General features: G+C 27.2%; 1 protein-coding gene across 2 annotated transcripts in view; it reads right to left on the bottom strand.

The window, feature by feature from the left end:
• Window positions 1–796: 796 nt before the first annotated feature.
• Window positions 797–19332, bottom strand: part of LOC112601391 — a 188168-nt gene continuing 169632 nt past the window's right edge. For both annotated transcript variants that reach the window (XM_025349011.1, XM_025349009.1), the window contains one exon: window positions 797–2488. In XM_025349011.1, coding sequence (XP_025204796.1) covers window positions 1281–2488 — 1208 coding nt within the window. In that variant the 3' untranslated portion in view covers window positions 797–1280. The remainder of the gene's footprint in view (window positions 2489–19332) is intronic.

Raw genomic sequence — 19332 nt, 5'->3', positions numbered from 1 at the left:
TAACATCATGTTCTTGCCTACCCTATAAAGATTTACTCACTCTTTTACGTTTCATCGCATCCTTTCTATTATGTTCACAATCTTATTTTATACATAAAATGCTTTACCAGTTTTATAATTCATATTATTTCGGCTATCTCACTAATTCATTTAAAAGCATAATTTAATATAATCTGTTTTTATGATTGCGTACTTTTAATTTCTTTCTTATTATTTTTATTATTGTATATCTCATTAAATGCCGTATTACATTAAATAAATAAATAGACATTCTATAACTAGTTATTATTTAGTATCATCTAATACCTGTTTAATGTGACCTTTTTTTTCAAATCCTAATAATGGTTTTTATAAAATAAGTAAGAAATACTGTTTCTAGAAGTTTTTAAGATTAAATTAATATCCTAATTGCGTCTTACGTATTTCAATATAAATATAATACTGTGCATTTATAAGAGCTTACAATATTTGTCACTAATATTTTAACAATACGAGTATAAAGTTTTTATGTGAAATTCATATACTTCACATCCACGATATTTCAATTATTAGAATTTCAAAACAATGCTTAGCATGCTGCTTACCTATCAAGACGACATTATTATATTATTAACTTGTTTCATACAAAAGAGAATTATATAGGTAATTAAGAGTTAAATATGTATTTATTACAAGACTGACTAACATAAAAAAAAGAAGATATTTGTGTGATATGATGTATGAAAAAATTAAATAAGTAACATTTTAATTTTATGAGATTTTATTTTTATCATACTTATTTGATTTACAAGTTGATACATTATTATTTATTATATGACCTATTCAATCGAAGTACTTATAATTGGGATACAACAAGCCTATTTGAAATTGAATCACAATCGGGCATTTCCGTTATTATAAAATTTTGTACATTTCATACAGTTATTAACGTAATTCACTTAGTATAAACGGTAATTCCACTTTTGTGAGCAAATAACGTCTCATATTCCGATATAACGCAATTTACCGTAACATTGACACAAACACGCGTGGTAGGTAAGTGACGTATATACGATAATAAACTCTCTTTTTTTTGGCGTGGGGGTAGGGGAGGGCTTTTATGACAATATTGAATGTGTAAAATGTGCCCTCATAACCATTTATTATGCAACAGTTGTGGCGTAATATTTCGGCGTGACCGTGATCGGCGCGGGGGCGTAAGTGCATGAACAGCGATTGGCCGTCGCGTCGATGTGTCAGACGGCATGTTCGTCCTGTCCGAGAACGACGCGACACTTTCGTCATACCGAACTGGGCACGACCAGTCGCGGGTCGGCGGCCGGCGGACAGTCGAGCGCTTCTAGCGCGGCGATAGGCGTTTGCGGTACGACGTAACCACCGACGGACGCCTTGAGCCGCCGGGTGGGTGGATCTGGTTTCCGGTGGTGATGGCCACTGTTGTGCTGTAGCGAGTGATGGTCGGCTAGACTGGCCACCGATTCTTTGATAGCCGCCAGACCGGCCGCGGTCCGTCTGCCGGCAACACTATTGCCGTTGTTGTTGTTGTTGTTGTTGTGGTTGCTTGTCAACGCGGTCGTCGTCGTGGTCGTGTACTGTTTACCGCCGTTGTGCCTGGCCACGCCCGCGATGGTCGCGTACCGTTTGGTGGTCAGCGTGGCCGCCGACGTGCAAGTGCACGGCTTGGTGGTGTCCACCTCGTAACACGACCCATTGCCGCCCACGGCCAGCGTCTGCCTGTAGTGTTGCGTGTGCTGCTGGTGGTGATGGTGTTGTTGTTGCGGTTGGTGGTTGTGGTGCTGATGTTGTGACTTGTGCGGGTGGTTTAACGTGGCGCTGCAGTACGTCGCGGCGACCGGTAATCGACATCCGCCGCCGGAAGCGCCCGAGGTCAACCCGTCGCAGCCGATCTTCGGCGGGCATATGTCGGGCGGCGTTTTGCTGGTGACGCTGTTGCCGCAGGATTCCGCCGCCCCGCCACCCGGCGACGACGACGACGACGACACGGCCTGATCGACACCGCCATCTGATACGCACTGTGCCGATTGATGACGGCCCGACGCCACGGCCGCCGACGACTGATCCGACCGCGACGTCGTTTCAGTGGCCGCGGCAGTGGCGGCACCGGCATCGCTGTTGGGCGAATCGGGCCGCCCGTTCGCCGAACAGGCCGACGACGTCCGGTCGGCGCCGCAGGTCGGGGGCGGAGTGTCCAGCGACGGTTTCCGGTTGACGGCCGTGTACTGAACGCGGTCTTCCAGCCGCCGGAAGTACGCTGTGATGGTGAACACGGCCGACGCCTCGGACGCCAGGAATGCTAGGCTGCACGCGACGAACGACCAGCCGTATCGGTAGTCGTAGTCGGACCCGATCTCGCTTTCGCTTTTGAGCCCGTCGTCGTCACCGCCATCCATCGATTGGTAAACGACCGGCGAGAAGCTGTCGTTGAGCACGGAAGCGAATACGAACAGGCCGGCCGCAAGTATAAGTCCTGCGAACAATTCGTTATATTATGCTATTGTAAGTACACGTTATAATGAGCGGGAATACGGGGTGGGGCGATGGGATGAAGTTAGTCGTTTTGGAAGAGCGCGGGAAGGCCAATGTTAACACCCATATTTTTTTCCATGTGATATTCACCTACTATCTTACAGTTATGTCAGATTTTATTATTCTGATTTGGACAAATAATTTTCTGACTTCTATGTAGCGAGAAATTTCCACTTTTCTGTCCGCTGAACATAGTGGGATTTCCGATTGACCGCTCTATGTATAGGGAAGAAAAATACCGTTTACTGTCTGCTGGACGGAATAAGATCATATTCTAACGCTTTAACCGGTTATTATATTTTCTATACAGCCGTGACAAAAAAAGAAAAATATTTTTTCAACTTTCTAGAAATTAATTTTAATTTTTTATTTACATATTCATATTTTGTACATATACTCGTAGTTGTATTTTAATACTATATTATGTTGTAATTCACAATAATACTGATTAACTACGACTGGAAGAATATTCGATTACTAAAAAACATATTTTTAAAAAAAAGTTTAAATATGAAATATAAATATATAAATATTGGTTCTGTCTGATTAAAGACAGATATTCTTACATGTTGATGTTTTTTTAATTTTTATTTGATGTTTGTTGTTAGGTTAATTATACTCATAAAAGAGTATATTTTATAATTTACCTAATATATATTTATATTTATTTTATATGTATACCAAAATCCAATAGGTAAAAGGTAAGAGAAGTTAATAATTAATAATTTAAATTCATTAAATTATTAAATATACAATCCTTCGGTCCACGATACGCGTTATTGAATACTATATGCAGGTACATATTTACTATTATAAAGAAAAAAAGGATCAGTGTTGAAAAACATAGGTTTGTTAAAAACAATCAGTCGGCTGCGCTATTAAAGTATTAAAATGATTCCACACAATGTCACAACAATATTATGCAAACCTAAATGGATTTTAAATGATAATTAATAAATAGATATTCAAGTTAATAAGAAACAGTTGTTAAAAAAACTAGATTGGTATCAAAATCCACTTTTAGAAAAATAAAAATAGCATTCCTAGACTTAAGGTTTGTCTTGATTCCTACAATTTGTACAGCTATCAAAAAATATTTTAAAACTAACGTGATTCTATTTTATTAGAAAAGTTGAATTTCACAAACAACTGATTCATATCAATTTGCGGATTATAAATCGTTTTTATCATTTACAAATTGTCTTGATTGTAGTTAATAGATTCATCGTCGTTATAGATAACATTTCTTAAAATATACTACGGGATAAAAACGATAAGAAAATATTGAGTTGACTTTTCCTATATATTGTTTTTTATGTTTTTATTGTATATTGTATGGTATAAATTAAAACAGAAATTGTTATGTGCCTCACTTAACAATTTTAACGTGAAAATAATATTTATACGTAGACGATGATAATATTATATGGAACGTTAAATTTCTAAATGTTCGATGGATAATAGTAATAAATGATATGATTTAGAGCTTTGGATGTATGGTATTGATATACATATATATATTATATATTTACAAGGAAATATGTGCATACAACGGGATGTTCAAAATGTAAATCTTTTGTTACCATTAAAAAGTAGTTTAACACGACCTATTGTGGTATATACTCGTAAAAAGATTTTAAAAATGTCATATGCACATATTTCATATAATTAAACCATACTATACAATAGAATATAAACCGCTGGCTTTTTTTGTTCAAAAGAGTCATAGTGAAAATCTGCTTTTTGAAATATTTAACGTTTACCCTCGTCGTTTACGACTATAATATATTATAATTATATTATTATAATAAAATTACTATTGAATGTTTAAAATATATGTACGTATACCATTTTTATAAGTTACTATTTGTCTGCTTTGCAGTGTGATGGTATACGCAGAATTAAAAGGGTAGGAACTATTTGAAGCGATTTTAGTGTTTTTTAGTTTTGCTAATGGTATAAACTTAAAATTACGTAACATAATATATTTTTTTTTTCTAATGAAATAAGCCTCGGCAACTATGGCCATTGGCAACAAAGAGTTAACATGTTACATATAAATATTATTAATTATGTTAGATTTACAAATACATTTTATAACGTTTTCTATGTTGTCCGGGTGTAGAGCTTCCGATAGGATGTTTGAGACGCCCACTTCTTGTCTCTCCGTCTCGTACGAAAGGCATTCCGTAAAAATGTGTTTTATTGAAAGGGGAACACCGCAGCTGATACATAGTGGTGGGTCTTCCTTCTTCATCAGATACTGGTGTGTTATCGACGTGTGTTTTATACGAATTCTATTAATTGCGGTTTCCATTTTCCTTGAGAAGTCTGGTGGAGAGGGCCATGTATAGATGGTGTTTTTAATTTGGTTTAATTTTGATTTTAATTCCCTAACAATTATTGTAATATTTTTATTTTATATGCTATTGTCTTGTTTATTAATTTTTGATTATAAATATATCTAAGCTATGCCCTATTTTAAATGTTATAGGTACACATGAACAAAAAATTTTTTGCATCTTATGAAATCACTTTTGTAGATTGTATTGTCTATCATCATTAACAAATCATATGTTAGTAATTGAAGTCTATTATTTAAGAATAAAATAATGTTGTAATGTCTATGTAATTAAAAAGTATGCTACTTTAGCATATATAGCTCTGTATATATCATTGTACCTATATTCAGAATATTAGTAAAAAAAAAAAAAGACAAATGTTAATAAACAAATCTATTTTGCAACGATAGTCATTATATAGGAAATTTACTAAGTATGTTCAGTCAATTTTTTCCTTTTATTATAAATTTATTCAAATTTTTAGTAATTGTTGTACTAATTAAGAAGAATTTTGAGGTGATACAAACCCTGTTTTTGAATAAGAATCCTCATTTTCTACTGTAAATTATTTAATGGATAATTTTTCTGAAAATTTATAATATGTACCTATTTAAGAATTTGAACTTTTTATTAATTAATTATTAAAATATATTTTAAGAATAATAGTCTTTAAAAATAGTTTTACAAAAACATAAATTATGTGCTATATTCATTTTTTTTTAATTTTCCCCTGTTTTTACAAATCATAAATATCGATAAATTTATATTAATTATTAAAAATTTTAAATACACTAAGGGGTCCATAACACTTATATCTTTCTGATTTTTTATCCTTGGTAAAAAAAGCTTACTAAATTAAAAACTACTTACTAAAATTAAAAAAAATTAAAATTATTAAAAATAATAATATAAATATTAATATTAATATTATTATTAATTATTATTAATTGTAAAACAAATTATTTGCTTAAGAATTTTCAGTGTAAAAAGATGGTTTTCTTCTAAAAAATAGAAGTTTGTATCTCCACAAGACACTTTTTAAGTAGTATAAAAAAAAATTAAAAATTTGAATGTATGTTCTTTGAGTATATTTAAAAATTCCTAAAATTAGATTTTAAGTTACTCTGTTATTGAAGAAAAGAAGGATGTATATTTTTGATGAATAATTTGGTGTATAACTTAGTGGTTACATTATCAAATTGTACACATGAGTAGAATATGTGTTTTTTTTTGAGCGAGCCTTGTTTAATTTTGAAGAAAGATGCCATTTTGTACACACTATTATCATACGACTCGAAGTTTTTCTAATTATTGTCTAATATTGCGATGATGTTATGGTATTATATTCGCGTGTATCGCACTTTACAATAATAATATACTGTTTCAAATTGAATTTAACCCGCATGGATGTCACAAAAAAAAGATTTGCTTGTTATATTATTTTATATTCCTTTAGTCTTAAAAATATTTAAATTTCGTGGACAAATTATAACACTATGTATATTGTATAAATAAACATTTCAACTTTAGATGTTTCTTCACGTTTTACGTCATATTAAAATTGTAATGTCATGCCTTTGTTGTTGTTACATTCATTATGTGCGCTGTATACTTTTTGTTTAAATTTCGCAGTGGATTTAACAGACAGATTAAGGCAAAATAGCATACACACGTTATTTGTTATCGTGTATAGTTGTACATAATATTATGTCGTACAGACTTTTTTAATCGTGTAAGAGAGCATATTTTTTAGGTTAAATTATTATTGAACCATACCAATCATCGACAAGTGAGAAATGGCAGAACATTTAAAAATCTCGGTTGTTCAGCATTCCGGAATAAGCGAGGTAAAAAACTAAGTCGATCCGATAACGGCTTTCACCTTTTATGTGTTTGACGTTTGAATTCATTCTCGTTACCCGAATATGAAGCAATAATATTATAATTATTTATTGATGAAAACCCATAGAGCAATAGAACAATAAATATTATTATTATAAATATGCATATCTTGGTCTGTTGTGCGATTTGATGGATAATAATAATATTATACAATGGGTATCTATAGCAGTTAACACGCTAATCTAGATATAAATATAAAAGTAGATTTGGAATTAGTAGTCATGAATCATTTAATATTTGATTAAGAGTACTCTTATCGCTACATAAGTGTATAAAAATACGTAGGCATATACTAAATATAGGTATAAGATAAATATAACTCGAGTATTTTTTGGAATTACAACATTATAATAATTGTGATGTATAAAAAGACAACGATCGTTTTAAATGTCTTTTCATGTTCGAAACGAATCATATATGTAATATTAAATTGTTATGAGCTAAACTTTTTATTTTATATGTATATTACTAATAAAATAGGATGTGATGACTTTTAATTTGCTTTTAGAAAGACTGCTACTGTATAATAATTATACCAATATCGACAAATGAAAGGGATTGTCTACAATGTTCCTAATATATAGAATTTCAACCGATTTCTGGGATTGGAATCATATAGAAATATAGTTACTTCGTTGTATTGAATATGCTGCCTGTTAGTGTACAATATTATGATAAATTAAATTAATCATCAGACGAAGTGTGTGATATTTCAACAACCATGGTAATAGTTCTAAACTACCTTTTATCGTAAAAAGCAAAGAAAAGAATCAAACGGTCAATAATAAAAGTCTATTGTTGCGCACAGAGTAGGATAAAAAAACTTACTCGTAAAAATTAAAGGACGCGTTAAAGATTTTTTTTTAAATATAAACTTTATTTAAAAATCAATTAAATATTCATCGTTTTTTTTTTTTCATGATAGGCATATCACGTGCGATAATGTTAATACTATTTTCAGATGAGACTGTTAAGTAACAATTGATATTTATTATTATTGTTATTATTTTTAATTAAAATTATTTTTCTTATATCATTTTAATTAAACTCTTATGTATTTATACATAAAATTAGTAACTTATTCAATTAACTTGATAGGTAAAAAAGTACATTTTAATTCTAATCAATTAAATTAAGAAGAGCGCTATTTTAAAAATCATTATGGATTTAAGATTATCCGGGTTAATGATATCTGATTTTGTCAAGTGATGAGTAAATTTAACAGATAGTTGAGTGATACATTTTAGTAAGATATTTCACTAATGATTTATTTATTAATATTTACCATACCACCTATAATAGGTGTTTATTTTATTGAGCATTTCAACAACAAAATTATGATCATACGGCGATTTGGATAGGCATTTTGGCTACATCACTGACTTTGGTACATTCTCCGGTATGCTAAATTATAACGCACTACCATTTATAATATTATAAATTATTATTTAAAAGAAACCGAACAAAGTAAACAATCATATAACAAATAATTTAATTATTAATTAAATTTGCAGACGTTGTATAATTATTTGTATAATTTCCGTAACTGCAGAATACAATTAGTGTCTTTGAAATTTAAATCCAAATTGCGACCGTCATATGTAACTTACTCTGTTACGCTTACGTCATTAGACCAAAAGTCAAACCACTTACTAAGCCGTTAATAGAAATCATCCAATCGATTTAATACCTAATGTATTACCTATAATACTAATTGCATTCTCGACAATTTTCGATCGTACTCCAGTTTACATATTATATTAAACTGTTTATAATTTGTGATATTTAAAATTAAATTTGTATAGCATATCACGTTTTCATAAATTAACATTATTTTTGCAGACACCACACACGACGCAAATAAATAAGATTATTTTACAATAATACGAAATAAGTTTTAAAATATATTTTATAGTCGATATTAAATATTAGATTAAATTTTATATCTATTTTAATATATTTTCATAGAACCATTTATAAGAACTATTATTCTCATTATATACCTTTTAATAGCTCAGAAATGACTTATTAACACTTTGATTTACATATTTTTTTTGAAATTTTTAAATTGCTCTATAAGTATGTAATATGTATATATATATATATTATATTGTGTGTTTATAAACAATAGTTTTAGTGAATATTATTTTTAAATTGTGTATATTTTAATACAATTATAATATGTGGTTATTATTTGATCATTTGGAAGCTAATCATAAAAAATTATAATGTTAGGGAAATTGTTAAACTATTATAACTCTTGATTGATTCAAATAGTTAATAATTCGTTGGAAATAAATACTTGAAATTTAATACTTTAGTCTCCAATACAAACATTTTAAAAAATTCGAGGGAAATCTAGTTAAATATTAAAATATTATTGCTATAAATATAATTTGTAAAATTTAAATAGTTTTAGTCTAAAATACTATGTATTTGTATTTTCCATATTGGAAATATGGAACATTTAAGCTTGACCCAACCCTAATTATTATACTGTACACAACCATTAAAATAATTCAAATGTAATAGTTTTATCAAATTTATAAAAAAAAATTTTTAAGCGATCATTTGTTTTTTTTTTGACGATATTACGTAAAATTATGTTTAATACGTGTCTTCACATACATAATAAATCTCGTTTAATGTCAATGTTAGGTCCCTAGAAAACACGATGTTAACTGAAAAATGTTAAATTAAACACTTTTTCACACATTTTATTATATTTTTTTGTCTTGTTTTATAATTATATGATAAAAAATACAAATATATTCGTATGCACATTAAAGCTATATTATGGACAACAAGTGTCATCAGAAAACTGATTATTGATAAAATTAAAAAAAAAAAAAATACGAAATACATGTACTATATAAAAAAACAAATACTATATATGAATTTATTACCAATAATATATAAAATAGTACCTACGTATAAAAGGCATGTCAATAAAATCAATAGCAGTATTATCTAAAAAAGATTGTCGAAATTAAATTATTTACAAACATTGAAACATATAAATATAACAACAATCTGATGTACATATCTGCACGTGCATAAAAAACAACATTATACTGAAACTGTTTCAGAATAATAATAATAAAAAAAAAAACACAAGGATTTAAATTTCTACGATGTAATAGCAAAATAATGTAAAATGAGGTGACGTTAAACAAGGACTTGTTGTAATTATATAACATTGATAATCACACATGTAGTAAACGTTGTATAACACACGTTATATAATGCGATAATTGTAAAAATCGACGAAATCGATCACTGAAAGGTCATAATAATATTATTGCACTCGAAAATTCTCAAACTATATACCCACAGAAATTATCATAGAAATTGAGTTCGTTCGGTTATATTACTCTCGCGATTTGGGGCTTCGAAGAAGAGATGATATTTAACGACGTCCGTTATTCGTATCGCCGATTTATAAACGTAACAAAAAGATAGAGAATCATAAAAACACAACCAGAAAAAAAAATCGGCGTAGAACCCAACGTATGCCATAAAAGCTATACGGTTCATGATGCCGTTGTGTCTGTCAGTTCACAATCATCGGTCGTAACGTTTACCGAACATGCATCGCAATAATAACATAATGTGTATATACAGGGTGTATTGTCTAGTATGCTTACCCTCAATAATGCAGTTATTTGAAATCTGATTTTTGAAACTTTTAAATATTATACTTAAAAACTATATTTTAAAATTCCTGCGATTTTGTTATAGTACTTATAAAAAGTACCCCGTGGAGATAAAAACTTTTGTTATTCAAATGACAACACTCCTTTTATACTGTAAATTATTTAGTAGATAATTTTTCTGAAAATGTTGACGTATCAAAATCAAAATTCAAATGAGCAGTTTTTGAATTAATAAACTTTGAGTAATAAGAATAATACGTTACTAGAATAATTCATATTAATCCATAAATACTTAAAATTTATAAAAATGATCGAAGAATAATAAAATATTTATACGTATTTACAGTACATAAATATTTACTAAATCTATTTTGTATTTATATAAAACCATTTTTATTTAAAAATATTACTTAACATAGCAGATAATATTATAATATACAATTAATGTTTAGTAAAAAATATAGGCTAGGCTTGTTTATTAAAAATAGAAAGTAAGATGATCAGTATTGGAAATACCAATGGATAGGAACTGTTTTATTTTAAGGACTATTATACTTATTTTATGTATTTTAACAGTTAAAAAACTACTTGTTTGAATTTTGAATTAGATAAAAATGAACAATTTGATTAAGTTCATTATTAAAGGAAAAATGAGAGTTAACATGATGGGTGAATCGCACGGGAGGACAAATATTTTTCCACGAAACATGTGTGAACAAATCATTTTAGAAAATATGGGTATTATTTAAATGTAATCAAAAAATAATATAATTAACACTGATTATCATAAAAAGATATAAATAAGTATATTATGGTGGTTTTTTGTCGTTAAGAAATAAATTCCTCGTAATTTTTAAGATATTGCTGTACTATTTACGGAAAAACCATCATGAATATTACTAAGACTTTACGATTTATCACTTTTCCGCTGCAATCCAATAGCTATACCGTTAATATTATTATTATGCGTTCTTCACGACACGGTGTTGTAATATTGTATATTATTATGTACGTCGTATAATATCTCCGTCTACGTCGAGATTTAAAATTATTCTAAACTGAAAAGAAAAATTTCATCGGAAACCAAACGATAGCTATATATTAGATTATATTTGTAGGATATATACACACTGCAGTATGTGTTTTCAATCATTTGGTATTCACTTATTATATAATATATTATTATGTTGAAACCGTTTCCGTTTTTCGTACTCGTTTTCGCGATACATGCGTTATAAAACGACAAAAAGAAATACGTAGAAAGAATTTAAACACATCGTACATGATTGATACACGTGGCTGTTAAATACGTATAGTATTCAACGTTTATCATTTATTCTGGAGTAGGTTTATGCCCCATAGGGATTTTATCGATCTAAAATAAAAATTTTCTACATAAACTATTAATTATACACAATTTTTACATAAATTCATTTTTTAAATAAATTAATAATTTTATAGTTTAGTTTCCTTTAGGAATAATATAATGTTTTAAATGTATTTTGTTTTTGGTTTAGCTCACATCTAAGCGGTTGGGTATTTTACATTCAGTAAGTGATTGCTCTTTGTACTTACGAAATTCTGTCAGAATAGGTGTTTAAAATCATTAGTGTTACTCTGTAGGTTTTTTACGTAAGTAAAACTATCCTTTGACATTAAACGTATTTAGGTGTGTATATTATACAGTTCTTAGTCAGATTTAGTATTATTTTTATTTTCTTAAGAACTCAAAATTTTGCCAATTATGTTTTTTTTTTGATTACCTACCCTTAGTTTAGATTTATATTTTTTTCAGTTTATTGGACATTTTATTTTAAAAATATCTCGAGTTTTTTAATTTTCTGCATATGTAAATGGTGATCTGAAGAAGTTTTGTGATAGTTAGTTTTGACACTTTTTTAGCTTCTTGGCCTGCTCCATTATTCCTGATTGTTATTGTTATTCCCTTGTTGAACATACTGCTACATTACGTCGTATAATAATTATTATAACAATTACTGTATGATATAATGTATATACGTAAGTATATAACTTATTTAGGTAACAATATAATGATATGATTAAAAACAATTTTACCTACCTCGCTGAGATGTGTATACCTACATTGCATTATGGTATTATCATAAACAGTTTTTTTAGAAAGATTGTCATATATTTTCGCCCTGAATGAATATCGTAAATATTTCGAAAGATATTAATGAAATTATTATCTGTCAACTTGTTTAATCACTGATTTTACGACTGAGAATATTGGTAATACTCGTATATTCACTAACTGTAAAACTATTACGAGCCTTATTCATACATTTAGATGTGATACTGCGCTGAAATATAAATTGTACATAAATCGAGCATGTTAATTGTTAATTATAATTCAATGGGAATTTGGAGTGAAATTGCTGCCCATCACCCAGTGAACAATTCTAACTTATCATAAATTTCACTATAATATACGTTAAGTCTAATTAATTTCGTTTTGGGTCGCTTATCATATGTTTGATACCATAAATACATTTAACAATGTGCAAGTCAATATTAAAACAAAAAATGTCTGCATATTTTAACATATCACAGAAACGAAAGTTTAATTAATTAATTTTGAAGTTAAAAATTATTTTATAATTCATATTTCCATCATTGTAAAGCAATACAAATAACAGTTTTTATATCGTGTATATGAGTAGCAATTTTATTTGTTTATAAAATTATTTTCCTGATTGATATTTTTATTTAATTTTAAATATATTTATATCATTCATTTTTGGACTCTTAATTTAAAATTAGATCAGATTTTAACAATAAATTAATATCTTTTACGGAGAATTACGAAAAATAACTTGAATAATTATAAGATAGTAATTACTAACAAAGTTAGTAAGTAATTTAATTAACTTCAATTAATTTAAAATTTAAGTAATGTACTGGGCTATACGTTGTTTTTTGATAATTTTTTTTTAATTATTATTTTTCCTGTATATTAAAAATTAAACTTCAATGTTAAATAAATGTTTTGTATAGTATGTTTTAAAAAAAAATTGAGATTTTATATTGAGTATTAAAGATTAACCCATGATTTTACAGTACTCTACTACGACTTTTATCGATATTTTCAATCAATTAAAATTAAATAAGTGATAAATAAAGTTTTAAATACAATTACATACATTTGTTTATATTAAGTAATATGTTACAAACAAAATTATTTTTGAAGATCATGGTTCATAAGTTTTAATTATTTACTACTATAGTTTTCTTTTTTTACTCGTATACTAAATGTATATCTGAATAATGGTCTGTGGAACAGTTTTTAAATTTTTAAAGTTTTCCACGTTCAGCCCAACATACACTTGATAATTAAACGCCAGTACTTACTTTTGATAAAAAAAAATTATACTTCATTTATAATTAAAATATGAAGTACCTACTATGTAGGTAATACTATTCTATGGCTTAGAACAACGTATAATTGTACAAAGTTGCTCTATCGTTTCAATAATATAATACATTTCTAATTATTATATAATTTTGCTTAAAAAGTAATTAAATTATTACATCATGCATGTTGCTTATAAAAAATAAAAATGCTAATTGTACATTTAGTTCAGAGATGGAAAACTTATGATGCATGTAACTGTTAAAAACTTTTTTTTTTATAAATTCAGAATTTGTTTAACGTATTTATGTAATGATTTGCTATTTATAGTTTGAGTGTCTAATACTCTAATAGTCCAATACACTTTAATGTTTTAATAATTTAACGTTTTACTTGTTTTTAATCATTCAGGTGACGGGTGTAGAAATTTTTAAGTTCAAAAAATGCCATCAAATTTAATTAGTTTACACACAAGGAAAATCAAATAGAACTAACATTTTTACTTGACACGCAGGTATAGAAAGGTTCGCTATCCTCGAATTATTGTTAGTAATTGAAATAACGATACCGTTATATTATAATACCTAACATTGTCCTAAAATGTTTAGTGTTAGTATTTAGTAGTATACTTAATAGGTTGTTTAAGTGTAGGTATACGGGATAACAATAGATTTTATGTTCAAAGCTATCACAGGGTTTGAAATGAACCAGAACTAAAAATATTGTTTTGAAATTACTAACTAAACTATTGTGTACAATACGCTGTCGTCTAATGGAACAGCTGTTTCCCGTCCACTGCAATTATATATAGGTAAGTATACTGCCGAGAAGTGTAAATTATAATTTCATATCCGTTTATGCTCTTGAGATTCGTCTTAACCTAACCTATATAGTATTATGATTGTAATGATAATAATAATAATAATAATAATAATTCTGTGGCCTGTGAGCATTTATAATATTATTATTCTGTTGTTGTTGATGACAACGACGACGAAAACGTAGACAATAGATTCGTTGCATTTCAATTTTCGCCTTGCGTGGTAAAACCAAATTTAAACTCCACTGATGGTAGGTATAATATTATATTAAATATTATGCGTGTATAATATATACATTTAGGTGCGATAAACCAGTGTATGCACAACAATGACGTTCGACTCATTTTATTGAAAATGCAATTTTAAAATTTAACTAGATTTAAAATATTTTATCATCTCATGTATAATGTATTTTTATTTTCCTAAAGCCAAACACTTTATACGGTAACAATATACTGTAATTTTTTGCAGTAACCTTTTGTATAAGACACATACGTAAAAGTAAAATGAATAGGTAATATTATTGGATAAAACATCAAAAATAATACGTGTATTTGGAGTGTAAGGAATCTAAAAGTCAATTTCTTCAATGAACCGGCGTAAATATTATCGTATAACATATCATTGGATTCAAGAAAATCAAAAACAATCAATAATCTATCATGTATTCATAAATTCATATAAAATACAAACCTATTCTTCGCATAATCTATATTACATTCTTATAGGATTCGTGACATAAATTTTTGCTGATTTTATCTGGTGAATAATATACATTATTATATTGATTATATAATAACAAATAGTTTAAAGCTATTACGAGTAAAATTTTTAAAAATTATTTTAACATAATATTCAGACTTTGATTATCAAACGTCGGTAAAAACAATATTATTATATTTTAAGTTATTTTTTTAATTTCAAAACGAACGACGTACAATTATTAGAGATCTCAGGTGCTTCTTTATTTTTTAAGCCTTAGATATTTAAAGTTAAAATTCTTTAGATCAATTTTTAAAATGTTGATCAATTTTATAAAAACTTAACTCAAACAAAGGAAAAAAATGATATAATTTAATTAGTTTTGATATTTTTTAATTGCTATGAAAACAATATAAACGAGTAGCCTCATATTAAAAATTACTGAATAGAAAACATTTTATTGATATAATTTGAAACAAAGTTATATGTATTAACAAGCATGAAAATGTAGAAAATTATGGGAATATTATATTTCCTTATTCAAGAACGAATTGCTATTTTTTTTTTTTTTTTTTTTTACGAATAAAATAATATGTTTTGAGTTTTAACAAGTTTTACTGCTACAGTAACATAAATAATTTATAAGATTAAAACACTATACAAACTCGACTAACTACTTAGCTCAAACGATGTCTTATACATAATACAATTATTTAACACTCGTTTATTTTTGCAAAGAATGTTATTCTTGTTAATTTATTCTCAAAAACAATCTAAAGGTGGTTTTACGTATATTTTGATCTAAATAAAATACACGTTGTATTGTTCTTGTAATGTTGTATTTTTTGAAGATTTGTCATGGTTGGTAATGTAGGCAAGTTATTTAAAATCGGAAAAAGAATAAACTACTTAAAATTTACTGCTTAAAGATGAAATACAAAGAATACAAATTTTTTTAATATTTTTATAGGCATCATAAAATGTACAGAACATTCTGATAGAATTTAGCTATTAATAACATTTAAAAGAAATGTTTTCCAGTTATTTACTTTAGAAGATTTGTAATTCTAATTTTAAAAACTTGAATGTTTAATATAAAATTTAAACGTATACAATTATAATGTATAACTATTATTATATTGCTTTAAATTATATAAAAATCGTTAATATTCTTGTAATAAAATTGTGTCTTTTAACGTCATACTTATAGGAACAACCAAATTTATTGGTTCTACACATTTTGACAAATGTTATATATTGCATTTATATTAAAAAATCTTTTTTTTTTGTTTTAAGACATGGGAATTAATTCAAGTTTCTTATATCTCTATAATATTTTATAAAAATTTTATTGACAACTCGAAAATCTTGATAATCAATTTTATATTTATGAAAATTTTAAATTCCAGTGATTATATATAGTTCAATATCAGAAAATGTACCAATTTAAAATATAAATTAAAAAAATTACAAGTTTAATAGTTTTAACGCTTTTATCGCTAAATTTAAACATAATTTAGAGTAAAAAAAAAAAATAATAAATTCTTTAACAGTTGTGATAACTCATTGTTTTATAATACTATCATTTATTTAATGGGTATAGTCGAGGCCACTATTCGATGATCTTAATTATTTATTTTTGCTTTTAATTATAAAACCTTCTAAAATTAACACCTGTAAATAATTGACGCTGTTTTGGAAACAAACTTACTATAAGCTGAATACAGTGAATAAAACTTCAGAAATTGATTGTTCGGTATTTAGAGATTACAGCTAAAAAAAAATAGTATGAAATACGAAATGAAAACTATTGACACTGATATGTTCTATAATTTTGTTTATATATTATTCCTGTAGTATAAATGTTACACACATTTCGACATTATGTTAGAAGTTTAGGAAATAAAATGCATTTTTTTTTCATTTTGAACTAGTTTTTTACGTGAATTATTTACGCCCTCCACATGAGTCCTATATAATAAACACAAGTATATGCTGTTAACCCTAAACGATTTTAAAACGGCCGGAACTCGATCAACTCCCAATAATTAAAGTGTTAAAGTGCGTACACGCCCACACATGAATGTCATAGACCTAATAATACTAAAATTTATGTGTAATGTATGATGAGTCTACAGAGTAGTTTATAATTTAAAGTGAATTATATGTTATGTATAATATACAGATACCATCACTATATATGTATTAAATACACATATTATATATCACTATTATTAACGTCAAGAGACGTATTTTAGGTACTTAGTGATTGTTTAACAGTTATATAAATGTTCAAATTTACTATCTCAAAAAGTATTAATATTTAAAAAAAAATAGTAGCGCTTTTAAAATATTTTTAGTTATTTACAGTTTTAAACCATAATATACATTTGTATGTATTAAGATTAAAAAATGATAATTGACAAATATGTTATTTTGTAATGGGTAATGACTGAAAATTATGTTAAATAAATATTTTCAAAAATGTAATATTTTTCGAGATAATTAATGTTTACTATTAAAAAAAAAATACTTTGCTTATTATACATAATTTAAAATGGGACATAATTATGGTATCAATTTCTACTTGTCAAATTGTTACTTTGTGTTGTTATATTATTTTTATAATATTACATTACAACAATAATTATTACATCATGATCGTATGCCGTCCACTTAAAAACAGTAATTCAGTAACTGTTTACACGATAACTGCTGAAACTCGTGTAATTTGGGACCAAATATTAATTCCCTTGTTAATTTAACTCGATATTGCCTATTATAATATTTACACAGTTAAAATTTAAATCGAAAAACAAATGCCTTTTAGAACATTTCTGTTTTTACCGTAAACCCTCGTTGCATAAATTATATTCATTCAAAATATAAAATTATGTAACTTTTCGTGTTAAGACTATGTGTGTTCAAAAAACACAATTCTATATTCTGCATATGTGATATAACTGTCGTTGAAACTCGGGTGTACATTAATTAATATTTTAAGCAGCTAAAATTATTATTATGACGAAATAAAGATAAAGTAAGTAATTTAATTAATAAAATTTCTCATTATTTTTGTTAACCATTTTACGTATTTAAACTACTCAAGTTATAATGATGTATGTTATGTATAAATATACATAAATAAATTATAATTTATAATTGTATAGTAGTACGAGAGTGAGAACTTTTTTTAATACGTTTTATTACAAATAAAAACTGCAATATAAAAAAGTCCACAGGTATTGGAAGACAATTACGATCTCATGATCGACATTATATCATTATTGTGAATTGAAATATAAATTACAATATTATAATAATCGTATTTCAATATTGAGGCATATTGATTGATATTCAGTTATAAAACATCTCATAATTTTCTCAATTTTCAAATATAAATATGTTGTTTAATTAGTTAGCATCTACCTCCAACTAGATGAAATGTCGAATAGATTTATTTTTACACTTTTTTTTTTTTACTATTAAGGAAAACGCTTTGTTAGAAGAAGTGAGATGAGAAGGACTCTCTGTACTAATAAAATTCTCATATATTTGTATATGATTTTTTGTTAAACATCGGAGACAATATCTATCTGAAAAAAATGACTGAAACAACAGTTCAATTTTCTTATTCTTCGATTTATATAAAATCACAAATATACTTGTAAATTGTCAAAATATATATTTTAAGTTAAACAAATATATACGTTTTTATGGATCAATTTTCGTCGACAACACATGTAATTACTATTTAAATATATGATAAACCATCTATAGGTAACAGTTCAAACCATTTTTTATGTTAATTTACATTTTTATTGAAGATTATAGTTATCAAATAAATTGTATATTGTTTTCCCAGATAAAGTATCAAAATCGGTCTTTAAATTCACAATACACGCATTCAAATAATATAATTTTACAAACTGTAATCGAATTTTGTCTGTGGTTTTGACACGCATCAATAATAATTACAATTCAAATTA

This window comes from Melanaphis sacchari, unplaced genomic scaffold (genome assembly GCF_002803265.2).
Source record: "Melanaphis sacchari strain LSU unplaced genomic scaffold, SCAv2.0 Contig77_pilon_pilon, whole genome shotgun sequence".
Lineage (NCBI taxonomy): Eukaryota > Metazoa > Arthropoda > Insecta > Hemiptera > Aphididae > Melanaphis > Melanaphis sacchari.
Note: the sequence above shows the minus strand (reverse complement) of the source record. Positions and strands in the feature narration are given on the sequence as shown.